This window comes from Mus caroli, chromosome 10, assembly GCF_900094665.2.
Source record: "Mus caroli chromosome 10, CAROLI_EIJ_v1.1, whole genome shotgun sequence".
NCBI lineage: Eukaryota > Metazoa > Chordata > Mammalia > Rodentia > Muridae > Mus > Mus caroli.
In genome coordinates this window covers 16,062,526-16,077,605 of record NC_034579.1, presented here as the reverse complement: position 1 = coordinate 16,077,605, position 15,080 = coordinate 16,062,526, and the positions used below count along the sequence as shown (strand labels likewise).

At 42.0% G+C, this 15,080-nt stretch overlaps 1 protein-coding gene across 1 annotated transcript in view; it reads right to left on the bottom strand.

Annotated features, from left to right (window-relative positions):
* Map3k5 (mitogen-activated protein kinase kinase kinase 5) overlaps positions 1–15,080 on the bottom strand; it is a 195,453-nt gene that overhangs the window by 114,165 nt on the left and 66,208 nt on the right. The window contains exons 3-7 of the mRNA XM_021174435.2: positions 10,186–10,209; positions 5,970–6,163; positions 4,735–4,903; positions 3,530–3,636; positions 618–788 (exon numbers count right to left, since the gene is read on the bottom strand). Coding sequence (XP_021030094.1) covers positions 618–788; positions 3,530–3,636; positions 4,735–4,903; positions 5,970–6,163; positions 10,186–10,209 — 665 coding nt within the window. The remainder of the gene's footprint in view (positions 1–617; positions 789–3,529; positions 3,637–4,734; positions 4,904–5,969; positions 6,164–10,185; positions 10,210–15,080) is intronic.

Below are 15,080 nucleotides of genomic sequence, written 5' to 3'. Positions count from 1 at the left end.
ACCCTGCCATTGGCCCCTCACTTCTCCAATGCTTCCCATACCCTTCCATTGGCCCCCCACTTCTCCAATGCTTCCCACACCCTGCCATAAGCTGTCTGCTGAGCAGAAACCACTGTGCTACAGTTCACTTGCCTGAGACATAACTGCAACCTGGTGAGCTTCCCCTGGTAGAGCAGGCTCCTCCATTAGTCTCAAAAATCGCTCTGCCTATTCTTGACCCTTTAGTCTTTCAAATAAACTTTAGAAATCAAATCATATGAAAAGCCCTTCTGGAACAATTAAAATATTAAGCTGGTTTACCCACAAACTTGTGTGTTTTTTGACTTCTTCAAAATCTCTCGATGTTTTTCTATATTTTTCTCACAAAATTGTACTTTGCTTTTCATGGTATACATTTCAAATCAAATTACATTCTTAACTTTTCCATCTAATTTATGTAAAATTAGCCTTCCAGGTTAAATGAATCTCATAAAATCATGTACTAAAGTTGGAAAAATCAAAATTTAGCTCACAATATACAATCGAACAGACATAGTCCGAATGCTTCCCTTCTGTCCACTGCACAGTTTTGTGTATCACAGGGGAGCAAGAAGATACTTCCCATCCTCCAGTCTTACCAAGATGCTCCATGGTCCCTGCTTTCAGTGTCAGTGAAATTTGAATCCAAAAACATATCTTTGTAGATTCGGCCAACAAGACAATACATATCCGAAGCAACTTGCTCTTCACTTTGTACCATGGGGATCATGATGTCAAGAGCTTTTGCTCTGTCTCCAGGGAGATTTCTCCTAAAGTAGAGAGCATTGTTTTTATAGAGATCATAAAACCAATCATAGACCAATTGCCTGTTTCATGTATTGATTTGCATTAGTAAAGTTTGGCAGAATAAAAATAATTTGATTCTGAGATTCCTCTATGGACCCTGTCCTAGGCTTTCTTATACTGATGTATGTCTACTGGGTCTGTCAAAGATCTCTTGTGAGGTGTGAGTGGACAAGATGACCAGAGTCCTGATCTTCCTGCTGCCTATGAACAGGTTCAAGATGGCGGAATTCTATGGAGTGTGCACCCTGTGACCTTGAATGGAACAGGATCAACTACTATAAATAAGGAAAAACTCTTGACATTAGTTTTCAATGGCTTTTGTTTCAAAAGAACAAAAAAAATTAATTCATAGATAATTCTAAAACTCAAATCCACCCAAGAGTTGACTGGTTTCTCCATGTGGCTGAGAATCTGTGGATATCGTCTCATGTAGTTCTTATGGTACTGGCCTCGAAGAGACCTCGGGCATGTTAGACAAGCACCCTACCACTAAGCTATATGTCCTATGAGATATGTCCATATTTCTTTTTTCACTTTGGATTTTGAGACGGCAACTCCCTGAGTTATCAGGACTGGCCTTGAACTCCATGTAGCTTATTATTAAGTAGTAGGTGTGGCTGGTTCTCAGAATCATACTTTACATTTCTCCAATGATGAAAACATTATGCTAAGTGAAAAGTAAAGTCACAAAAGGCTGACAATACTTTTGAGAAATATTTAAAATAGAACAATCAATACAGACAGAGCACAGTGTTTGCCAGGAGCAGGAGGATGTGTGCTGTGAGGAAAGGGTGACTGCTAATGGGTAGGTTTCTTTGTAGGGTGAAAAAATACTCTACAATTTGTGGGGATGACTCAATTGATATAACTATATAACTATATAAGCTATATAACTCAATTGATATATTAAAATTAAAGATAAAAGATATTTTAAATGACTAAGTTATATACGAGATATATTTTAAATATAATTATTTTTAAAGTTATGTGTATTGTCATACGCTCAACTACTACTTCAATTTTTTTGTTCCTAAGTTCTATCTTTACTAAACATCTTGAATTTAGATTATTGCTTTATACAAACATGCTTTCCATTCCGTTGTATGTTACTTTTGGAAAGAGAGACGAGGCACACAAAGTCAAATTCTAAGAGATTCCTAGGATTTTTCTCAGTTTGTTTCAAAATACATTTTACTTAAAAAAGGGGGGGGGTATGTGTTTGACAAATAGCATACACTCTAGAGAGAGCTTACCTTATCTACATCTATAAGATGTATAGGATGTTTAATAAATGAAAGACAAAATGGCTTTCTGTCTATACAGTCTATGTCTACTGGTGAAGTTGACAAGTTCTCCAGTTCTCTTGGGTAGGGAAGGAAACACATGGGTTCTAGCTGAACGTCATGCTGGCTTTCTAGGACAGCATGTACCCACTGGGAGCCTTCAGGGACAATTACTCAGCCTTTCCAATGTGTAGGGGCCTCAGTTGAAAAGGAAGGGAAATTATGATACACAGTGAGTTCTACATGAATTAGATGTCTTTTCCTTTTTAAAAAAAAAAAAAAGAGTAATTTTCTTCTGCAGCGACATGCATACTCATCCATGTTACTGTGAAGGAAAGAGCGATACAGCTAAGTCTTTTGGACTATTCAGGATGCTGGTTCCATCCGTGGTCAGAGCACAGGTGACCCTCTGTGACAACTGCACCTGGGAAGCTGCACTGGGAGCTGGGCTATGACATAGGCAGAAGACAGAGTGGGGACCAAGATAGACTCTGTCAAAAGTGACTCCGACAGAGTCACCGGCAGAGTTCTGGTCATAACTAATCATGTTCACAGTGGTCCTTGGGAAAACGGTCTCTGGATGAGAAAAACATTTGCTTCCTCAAAACTATCCTCACACTTGAACGAATCAGTATGGGAAGGCAGATGATACCGAGGTTGTCTTACGTCCTTGTGAAGTCTCAGTCCCGGTCCCATCAAATATGCACTGAAAATATCTGGAGAAATGTCTACACTGAACATGCAGATTTTTTTCCCTGAACAGGAAAAAATAACCATCTACATAGCATCATATTATGTTAGATATAGTTATCTAGAGATTGCTTGAAATGTATAGAGAATGTGTGATTGTCATATGAGATACTATGTCATTATATAAGGACTTGAACATCCTTCAATCTGAGTACCTTTAAAGAGTTTGGAACCAATTTTTAACAACTGCCCAAGGACAACTATATTTGCTAAAAAAGTAGTATCATATTGATAAAGTATTGAACGTTATAAAATATACATAGCAAACACAAGCTCTGTTACAGGAAAAAAAAAAAAGAATTATATCTACAAATACCAGGAAAGGCTTTTACTAACAGAGAGACAGAGGACACACACACACGCACACACACACACACACACACACACACACAGGGGGGGGGGAGAGGGAGGGAGGGAGGAGACTGGTAGTAATAACAGTCATCAAAAGACAGAAGTAGGAGGATCAAAAGCTCAGGCCAGCCTGAGATACACAGTGAGACCCTGTCCCCTCAAAAGAACCAGAGAGAAACCAGAAGGTGTGCTTGTAGTACTTCAGTGGCTGAGGTAGATACAGTGCAACAATATTCTAATTGGGGGATGCCTGGCAGCTCCTGGGGACTTTGTGAGAGTTGAGTCATCACGTCAGAGCATCCTAGGAGGGGCTATCTTACCTGTTCAGTGCAAATGCGTAATGAAACTTCACATGGTGGTGCGAGGCCAAGTCGAAGGTTGGAAGTTTTTCTAACGTCTCTACCAGCTTCACTATGGAGTCATAGTCCTTTCAATCAAACAAATAGCACAACAGAATTAAACCCTGAGGAGAAATATTCAACAAGACAGCCAGGCATCTAACTCTGAGAAAGGGATGAACCGCAAAGTTAGAATTGTTGAGGGGCATTGAAGGTGTCTGCAGCAAACCCCCACCAACACACACATACAGCCAACAGTCTAGACAGGAAGCCATGGAAGAGGACTGTTAAGATTTGTGATTGATGGGGATACTCAAGTGTAGCTCTTCACAGCTGATGGCTTCTGGGAGGGGTGGGGATGGGGAAGGACTCAGTTTTCTTTAAGGGGCTGACCACTGAGAGTTAGCCATGTTTCAATGATTATACGGGCCACACAAAATAGACTTAGTATATATATTTTTTTCTTTTTCTTTTTTTCTTTGGAAGGAGGTCACAAGTTTAGGGGGATGGACCTGGGAGGACCAGGAAGTGAGTGATTGTGGTGATTATGTGAAATTCCCAAATAATCAATAAAAGTATTATGTTAGAAAAAAATAATACTCTGTTGGGACCTTTGAAAACCCTAGAAACAGCTGTGTTTCTCCTAAATTCCTACTACATGGTTTAAGGCATGAAAAATAAAGTTATGGTATTTGACAAAACCCAAAGAGACAAAACAAATGAACCAATGAACCACAGACACACGACTGTCTCCTTTCACGTAGCTCCTGATCTGCAGGCTTCCATCAAGGACATGAAAAGTTTGAAGGTCATGGAGCAACTGACTGAAATTCTGTTGTAAGTAGCAAGACTATTTCATGTCACGGTAAGTGAGTTTCCTCTAGCCACAGGCTGCTAACTGTCATGGTTCTTTATAAACCGAGTCTCTCTCATGGACGAAATTTTACACAGGGCCAAGAGGGTGGATACAGGAACAAGAAGCCAGGAGTTACCTGGATTTCATGATACAACTCTAACACCACGGCCCTCACTGAGAGTTTACTCTACTTGCTGGCTCTTAAAAAGCCTAAGACCTGGCAGTGGAAATGATGCAGCAACACGGACCGCTTATTACCTAGCTGATGTTCCACACCCTCGTCCCTCCTTCCTCCAGCGTGATACCTGAGGGTGACTGAGAGTCCTCTCACCTGGATGTCTCTGTAGGAAAGCAACAGGTTGATAACAATGTCTGCTGTCAAAACTTCAATATTGTCTACCCGTTGCCGGATCCTCGCCAATTCTGCTGCCAATTCTTTACCAGTATATAGATTCCGAGCTTTCCTGATATCGTTGAGTATGGATTCCCGGAAGTACTGGCTGGCGAAAAACCAGACATTTCAAAGAGTTAACTCTAGAAAACAATTCACTGAAATACATACTTTATGAGGAAACGCATGACATTTGTCCACGACTAGTTTCCAGCACATTAAGATATGTGTATCTGGCATTATTATCAAATTTGGGAGTCCATGTGTTTCTTTTAGATTTCTGCCATACTTCAAAAAAATATACAAATTTTAATCTTCATCTTACTAGCTTGAGTGCAAATTATCCCAAATAATTTAGATAGGCCCATGATCTGACTTAACTCTCTAGCTCAGTACCATTATCCACTACCATAAACAACTGATTCTTCTTCTTCTTTTTTTTTTTTTTAATCATACTTGCTGGACATATGCTCATGACCCTAGCACTCAGAGGAGGCAAAGGCAGGTAAATCTCTGAGTATTGGAAGCCCCCCTCCATAAAGAGTTTGAGACCACATAAGAAGTTCCAGGCCGGCCAGAGCTATTGGAATCAAGAGAACTATTTTACATTTCTGACTTAGAGCATGTGTATGCGCTTCTGTGTGTGCCTAGTCTCGGGGATGGTGGTCTGAGGCCAACTTTACAGGAACCATTCTTCTCCTTCCACCATTTCGGGGCCTGAACTAAAGCTGTCAGGATTGGCAGCAAGTGCCAAGGATTATTCTTAGCTAAACTATCTTCTTAGCAAATCCTGCCATGTTTTGGCGCTTATACTAAAAGTTTCTGGAAATTTATTCTGATGTAGCCATAACTGACCGTGTGCGTGTATGTGTGTTTATTTCTTTATAAGCATATTATTTGTAAATAGGATTCTATAAATAAAATTATTTTAAAATAAGTTAAAGGAATATAAATACTTATAAGTACATACATACATACCTTTGCCATTATTATAAAACAATTAATAGATTGGGGCCATTTGACTTGTGAACGAAAATGGCATACTTTCTCCCCCACTCAGAAGGTGCTGCAAATTGTTCCCTGGCTCTTAAGTAGGAACATGTGACAAGAGACACAAATAAACAAAGCAGGACAGCACTGCAGGCTCATCGCCCACTGTGGGCACCAAGTGTTACCTGGAACTCGCTTGCGCCACCTTCAAAAGCTGAACAAAACGGTCCACGAGAGGTAAGCAGATGGGCCCCAGCAGGAGCTCGAAGTTAGGCTGCATGAGCTCCGTCAGGCCCTTCATGAAGCTGCTGTCACAGCAGTAGACCTTGTTGTGTGGAGTCACCATGTAGGGGATGAAGGTGTAGTTTCCGGTGCACACCTATAGAGACAGGAGGCACCAGACAGTAGGGAGCTTGCCTAGGGGGTACCACACTGACAAAAAAATGCCAGGTCGTGTTACAGTGACTAAAGTTATTGTTCTTAACAATAATTTTGAGTGCAAAGGGAAACAGAAGAGATTTATTTCTTATTGATGACCCATGAAAACAGAATTTTCCAACTTCCTTAATTGCTTACTTCAGTATAATTAGGACTCGCACATGATAAAGTATCTTTTATCAGCCGTTAAATATGCATGTGCTGTCACCCGTTGCTACTAGGATACGTGCTAAAACAAGAATGATTTAAGCATAACTTCCAGCCTCCAGGGAATCAGAAACTCAATCAGGCTCAACAAAAGGAGAACAAAACACTGAGAGCTTAGGAGTTTCCCTGGGAGTTTAAGGGTTTCCCTGGGAAGGCAGGAGCAGCCCAGAATACAGCTGCTTCCTTCCAGGTCCACACTATATTGTCTCCCACTCACTAAAACCCAAGACTGTCACAGCCCTTGCTCTCCTGGCTCTACAAGCTCAGATTTGTCTGACTCCCTCCTCTCTGCTAGCAAGGAGGTGCACACACCTTACACCTGCCCGAGTCTCTGCAATGGTTTTCCTGTTCCACACTGCCTTCCCTGGTACACTCTGACCTCCACACTGACTGCCTGCTATCCTCTCTCTACCCAGCTCCCAGACAGTCTTTAACATCTACCTACATGAGTTACAAACAAAGCTGCATGAAGCCCCACAGGGGCTGTGATGAGGGTAAGGCTTACGCTGCTGTCCACAGACTCCCGACCCCTGCACATCCTGCCTTTTGCTAGCTGCAGTCTGTGCCCTCTCCCAGAGTCACTAAGGCCAGGGTTGGCTGACCTAGCAGTTTCCAGATCATGCCAAATAAAGGGACATTTGTGCCCAACAAAAGCACTGTTGGGAGATGACAAAGGGAACTGGACTGTAGACCCTGGGGTAAGCAAGTCTGACTGCAGTTAGGGCCCAAAGAAGGGACCAAAAGGCAAGCTAAAGACTTTCAACTACATATTCTGAGGAGTGTGAAGCGGGCAGAGGATCCTGGGCAGAGAAGACAAAACAAGAGTGGCTGTGCACATGGGCATTCTGGGTAGACAACAGGATAGACTGTAAGAGCAAGAGCCAAGATGTAAGGAAATGAGGCAGAAAGCTATGTGGCATAACCAGCTCGGGGTTGAGGCAACCTGAACCAGTAAGTCATTATAAGCTCAAGCTCAGCACCCAAAAGGAGAATCATCTGGGACGGAGAAACAGTTGCATGCTCGGGAAGGAGCTGAAGGTGGATCCAAGTGGGGCCTCTTTACAAGAATGGGAAGCAAGAATGCAGCCTCACTGTCAGCACGTTGCTTTCTGAAGAACCTCAGGCAACAGACCCCACACAGAGCCCCACCCACCTCCAGCTAAACTCCTAGAAGACTGAAGAGACTGAAACTTGAAGTGGGCTGGAATGGAATGTTCACTTGGAAGGAGTATAGCTTGCCTTCAAAAGACCGGGAGGGATTTGGTGTGTATGGGAATGTAAACACAGACCAGGCTCTGATTTGAGATAACCCAATGAAATGTCAGGGACCTCTAAGGGAAACCCATAAAGAAAAGCATATGCAAAGGTCTGAGCAGTAGACAGGGTGTGTGCCTCCTGGACAGCACTAGGAGTCCTGGCCTTGGGCGTACAGGGAGAGTGTGCACTCTCTTACTGCTGTGCCCTGACTGGCAAGAGCAAACATTAACTCAGTACTTGCACGGAAGAAGGGACACGTGGCCTTACTGTCACCATAGCCTCAGTGCTGACATGAGCACAACACGCACAGAAGAGGCTCTTGGTGCCACTTTACAGGCGAGGTGGCATCGAGCTTAGACCAAGCTCCTGGCCTTGGTGTATTCAAGCTTCTAGCCCAGTGCTTTCTCTGTAGATAGAGCATGTTGTTGCTGCTAGGGTGAATTAACCATCTCACGTGACCTTCACAGGGCGCTGCACTTGCTCTCCCTCCCGATATCGCCTTCACAGGCATCTGCATGAATAATGACAGCTCACTACAAGCATGAGCTTTTATGGCCAGATTTAATTATTTATGAGCATGTTATGCTTTGAAGCACCCGGGTGTCGGCAGTGAGCAAGAAATGAGACTGACCTGACGTCAGAGTATGAGAAGGACTTCCACAAGGGGAGATTTAGGGTTTAAACCAAATCAAGTTGCCCTTTACAAAGTGATAGGGAGGCCAATCAGGAAGAGTAAAAAAGAACTTGTTCTCCTAGGATGCTACCCGGATCTCAGAGCAGCACAGCCACCTAACTTAATCCTTTGACTGGAGCCACTGCCCAAGCTGGATGCATATTCTCTCTGTGTCTCTCTGTCTCTCTATCTCTCTGTTCTTCTCTCCTTCCCCCTCGCTCTGTCTATGTATGTATAAAATCCTAATGCTCAAAATCTAAAACCTATACTTGACCATATCCAGAGATATCAATAATGCTGATCTTCCTTTTCAATCCTTAAGAACTATATGAAGGAACAAAAGTATGTGTGGAGAAGGAGTCAAACACCTGGAAGGAAATGGTCACAGCATTCAAACACACTGAAGGAAGTATACCTAAGTCAGACCACATCCAGTCCCCAGATGGAAGCAGAACCTAAATCAATATCACAAGGCATGAGGCTCCTCTTACCCTTCCTGCCCTTCAGGCTTAGGGAATGCTACCTCCTTTGGTGGGCTTTGATATAATGATGGCCACCATCTCTTCAGCAGGTCATGTGCCCTAATTTCCTAAAATTGTATCTGTTTGATTCTTTGTTTACCTGTCCCGATACTCTAGCATTCCCACTATTTGATCTCACACAACAGTTATAAACACCACTGTTTTTATTCTCAAGCACTAGTGTGATTCTCCTTGGTAGGCACTACGCCCAGGTCCTAGCATACCATTCACATTTAATTAATGCCAGCTGAATAAAATGTGTTACACAGCACTGAAGCATGGAATGGAAGTGTTCATTTCCTGATGAAATGTGAGAGATAAGAGTTTAAAAATGGCCACATTATCCACACTGCAATGAGTCTTCCTTGTGGTGAAATCTTAAACCCATCAACTACAACGTTAATCTTGCCATCTCATGTGGAATTATGTAGGTCTTATGTCATATGTTATTCTCACTCTGAACTGTAGATGTATACCTGTTTTAGGTTTCTTAAACACTGCCTTACTTCCCAAGATAAAATATACCACTGACCCACAGGGCCATTCCCATTTCTACGGTAATAGTTCAACATTTCCCATGCAGTCTTTTTAAATTTAAAATATTAAATATCTCTGGTTTTCACATTAATTTAATTCTATATGAGGAGTCTGCATTCTGTAATGTGATCTCAAGGAAGAATTTCAGGCTTAGAGAAAGGGCTTGGGGATTTGGCTCAGTGGTAGAACACTTGCCTAACAAGTACATGCCCATGGGTTCAGTCCCCAGCACTATACAAACAAAGACAAAAAGACAACCTAAGAATTTGCCTGAATGCCTCAAAATAGAAGATACACGATAGACAAACAGAAACACAGAAAATATATATGATATATATTTATATATTATATTCATATATGTATATATCCATGTATATCAACACATATATACATATACATCTATGTATTTATATCCATAGATATTGACATATATGGATAATATATATACACACATATATTTCTTTGTTATATGCCTTGATATTGCCAATTATAGTTCTGTAACATTGAATGTACTATGAAAAGTTTTTTTCTAAAACATAATTATATATTCAAAAAGTAGGTATTAGTGTTATCTTCCATTGTTATAATATTCACTATGATGAGTTAGTTAGAGAACATAATTGTGTTCATACAGACATATGAGAAGCCCTAAAAAGAAGTAAAAGAAATGAAAATTGACAATCTGTGCAGATTTAAAAATAACAGATTAATTAATGGAAAAGAAAAAAGTAAAAAAAAAAAAATTGGAAAGTTAAGCCAAATACTCACAGTATTCTTCTGGCAAATAATTTCCTAAAAAATAAGAGAACAACAGTCTTAGCAAATGTTATAACAAAAACCCACGGCCTTACTAAATATTGTATGCAGGTAAATTTGTATTAACATTTATATTAGCAATCAGAGACATCAGAGGAACACTGTAAAAGCATTAATGTTTGCAGTCTGAAATTATACACTTAAGTTTCTGCATATGAAAAATGGATAAGAAAACACAAAAGTGTTATGTGGAGTTCGATAGTAACAACACAAGCATGCACAACCGCACAGCATGCAAGCAACACAAGTACACGCAAACAACACAAGCACACACAACAACACAAGCACAAATAACACAAGCACACACAACATCACATGCACATACAACAACACAAGCCTGTACAAATCCCTAAACAGAGTGCCTAAAACCAGCTCTGGCGAGAGCAGATGACATCCCTAAGCACAGTCGCTCACAGCCTGAGATAATAAGCAGGGCACAGCATGTTAGGGAGCTGCAGGTAAGAAACGGTATCTTGGCCAATGGCAACCTCACACACAGATAATAAGGGCATCTGACAATAAAGGCAAGTGTAATTTAGATGCTTTTTCTATGAGACATGTAATGGGATAAATATACCACATGGACACTATTCCTGTTTCCTATATTATAAGGAATGGGCTCATGAAAATGACTGAGATATGTAGCTTTCCATTGATTAAAAGGTATCTACCACTACTCCTACATTACCAGACATTACCATAACTAGAGGTGCTGCGGCGAGGATGTGGAAATGCTGTGGTACACAAGCTTCACTGGTGGTGAGGGAATCATGATTTAGAAAACAGAAAATGAGACTGTGTATTAGGGAAGATGGTGTGTGTGTGTTGTCATGGAAACAGGAATTGTAAGGTATTTGTGGCTTCTTTCTGGAAAGTCCATCTGGCTGAGGGGAGCAGCCAGATCCAGCAAGGTGAGAGCAGAGACACAGAGCCCAGCAGAGTGGCTGGCATCCAGATGCTAAACAGACATAGGGGAGCACAAGCCACTAGCAAGCCAGGCTCACACCTCTAATCCCAGCACTCAGGAGGCGAATTCAGGAGAGTTGCCATATATTTCAGCTAGCCTGAAATACACAGCAGGTTCCTGGGCATCCTGGCCATGAGTTAGGACTTAGTTTCAAACAAACGAGCATTTTTACATTTTAAAAAGGACATTCGTCTGTGTGAACATGTAGGCACATATACATCCTGTTATGGTTTGAGGTGAAATTGCCCCTATGAGTTCCTGTGTTTGAAAGCTTGGTCCTGAGGGTGATATTTGTTTCAAGAGGCCATGGGACCTTTAGGAGACAGGGACTAGATGGATGAAGTAAGTTACTGGAAAGTGAGTCTCGGGAGTCACATTCCACTCTACTTCTCTCTGGTATCCACCTACCTGTCCATCTGTCTGTCTACTATCCTCCTCCTCCTCACTATCTATCTTCATCATCATCATCATTACCTACCTATCTGCTTATCTCTTTTTCTATCCATCCCTGCACTTGCTGCTGTGAGAATTCCCAGATCCACACTCCATGAACTAACTTCGGCATTGATGGGTCATCCCCTCAAATCACAAGCTTACATAAGTCCTTCCTCCCAATTTGCTTCTTGTTAGACATTTCATCACAGCAGTAAGAGCATGGAGAACTAAAAGGCAGAAGAAAGATGCAGATGGTGTGAGCTATGGTCTCTCTGAGATGCTCTTCTTATAGAACTGGAGGTCAGCTATGAGGGTGGGCCAGAAGCTGAGCTGTGCAGTAGAGAGGAAACTGCAAAGGCTATGCCTGGTGGTGGGTGGGTATTCTGCCTAGAGACAGATGGAAAGTAGAGGCTCACAAAAACTATCAATAAATGCTACCTCTGGGAACCAAGAAAGACAGTTCACTTCGAGCCATATATAGAAGAGAGAATCAAAGGGGTATTTGAAAAAAAAAAAAAAAACTTCAATACAACCACTGATCTAAAGCAAAAAAGTTCATTTTGACCCAGAAATAAGAAGAGAATGTTATTTTGGGCTTTAGTGGAGAAAACCTTTGAGCAACAAAGAACCGTGGTTTGCAACCACTTAATGTTCAAGTGTAGTTTGTTTCTTTGTCTTTTGAGACAGAATCTCGATGTAACCCAAACTTGTGTCAAATTCACTCTATAGCCAAGGATAGCCTTGAGCTTCCAATCCTCCTGCCTCTACTCCCGGAGTGTGCTGTCACACCCAGTTTGTGTGGTGCTTCTTATATGTTGGGCTATGGCTCTCACTCTACCAACTGAGCTACACTCCTAGCCCCTTCAAGAGTCTTCAAGCTGAGAGATTTTGGAACACATTGGTATGTAGGAGGAATGGTGGTAGCCATCTCTGCATAAATGTTAGGGGCTGTGAAGCCACGAAGGCAACTCCTGCATGAGGAACTAATTGAACACCTGCCTGAGAGACTAAGGATTGAGGACACAGACAATGCCAGCCAATCAGAAACTGCTGCTTGGAAGAGATGCTTGCTTGGGACCAATGGGGTGCATGAGTGGAGGGTATAAAGCCCCGCCCCCTGCCCGAGGATTAATAAAGGAGTTTGTGACAGTTTATCCAAGCTTGCTGCAGTGTTCTCACCGCTCCTGGAGTCTGAGCAATGGATTCCAAGCCTTCTCACCTCCAACCCCCAAGGGCAAGTAAGGTTGGTCAACAGGTGGTCCAGGGAACAAGCAGCATCGGTACATTGAAAGGCAGAGGCAGGGAACACCTTAACTGTCTATCACCTCGAAATGGTACATCTTCATTTCCCTAAAACAGGAGTCACTTCTCTGTTGTCCTGGCTTTGGTACACCAGACACAGAAATGGAAGGAACAGGGGAGAGGAGTAATAGACAGGGACTATGGATAAGCTGAGGCTCTGTGGAACATCACTACAGCCTCTGGGGGCTGGAGCCTATGTGCTGTCTCCCCAAAGAACGGTTCCTACCTGTCTTCTGCAGTCATTTCACACCACGCAAGCACTGTCATAAACCATGAACTATACGATGAGCCAAAGTCGGTAGGACTATTCACCCTGACGCCATATGCTCTAAATTGTACACTCCTCAGTTACTTTTTTAACCCTAAGGGAATCTTTTCTATCTGATCCAGAAAGTGAGAACCTAACTTGTTCGCCTCATGAGATCACACCTTAAAAACTAAGTGACATAAATGTGTGGTAAGCTCAAAGCTATGTGCAATGTGGGGTATTAATCACACCGAAGCAAGCGACTTATATCAGGTCTGGGAACACGGTGCAGCTGTGTTGTTCATGGTTAGGAATAAAGCAATATGAAAAATGTTTAACTTAAAAAAAATAGTTCAAAACTCAAGTTCTATTACACCAAAGCTGTCATAACGCACATTCAATGCTCTCTCTTCCTCCTTCTCCTCTTTTTTTCCAATCACCTTTTTCCGTGTTTAAAACATCTCTTGGTGGGAAAACTCTGCTGTCGGTAGGTACACTCTCTCTCTTGGGTCTCATGAGTGACGTCTGAGCCCCACAGCACTGACAGCCTCTCAACACTGACTTCACGTTGTACTGTGTTGCTATTACCAGCTTTCTTCCTTCTGCCACCAACCACCTCTTCCAGTAATGCTTAATTAAACCAAATTATTCTGGTGAACATTTCTATATTTTTAAAATATATATATATATATATATATATATATATATTGTTAAAGAGTTGTAGGTGTGATGATTTTCTGTATAGCCACACTTGACATAGGAAATTGCTGGTAATTTCAAAGATGAGGAACCCAAAGAAGATGACAATTAAACTGCCATGACAACGAGATTCTACAGGAAGGGCCATCATATAATGAACAAGATGGTTTGCTCTGCCTTTCCTGCCCTTTAAGGTATTCGAATTCACATCCTCTAACTGGGGTCTCTCCAAATGATGACAGTGACTGGTGTGGCACCTCCCAGTTCCTGTGAAGCCTGCCTTTTCTTTTCCCTTTGACAAATGGCAATCAGAGGCTAGATGGAGTGGGTGGGCAGGTGGGGTGGGAGTGGATCTTACGAGAGTTTGTTTAATTCACTCTACAGCTGATGCCTTACAAGATGCAACATTGCTGATTTCCTATCGTTTTAAGATCCTTTGAGAAAAATATCTATAAAGCCCTGGTATGCACATGGTCTCTGTGCTCCTACCCCAAATTGCCTCTTTCCCAGTTTGAGAAGGAATGACAACAGCTCAGATGAAAGTAATTCTGAAAAAAGTAAAATGGCACCCATCATAAGTATATGTCATAGAGAACTTTCTGTGATGTCCACTGTAAGTGTATGGGATAAAGGGTTTCCTGCGACATAGGAAGTGCATGGGAATGGAATACTTCCTGTGACATTGTAAGTATATGGGATATAGAGCTTGACCCAGACCAGGTCCCAATGCAAATTCAAAAACTGCTGATTCTAGATAATAGCTGGAGACCATGTTAGAATTCATCTGAAGGCTCCACAGGCAGTGCTGTTTAAAGGGGTGGGGCCCGTGCTTCCAGCTCACTAATTGCAAGAGGATTTTATAGGGTCACATTTTAACTGACTTTTAAATGAGTACTTTGTACAAAGTTGAAATATTTAAAGTGCTAGTGGAAATCCAATAGTAATCTAAGAGTCATATACTTTGAAAAAATTAAAATTTAGTATAACAGAACTTTTAAGTAAATTCCAGAAAGGCAACGCTTTAAGAGAAGGGAGCAGCACTGCAGGACTGCAGAGGAGGGGAGGGAGAAGTGTGCACTGCAGGACTGCAGAGGAGGGGAGGGAGAAGTGTGCACTGCAGGACTGCAGAGGAGGGGAGGGAGAAGTGTGCACTGCAGGACTGCAGAGGGGGGAGGGAGAAGTGTGCACTGCAGGACT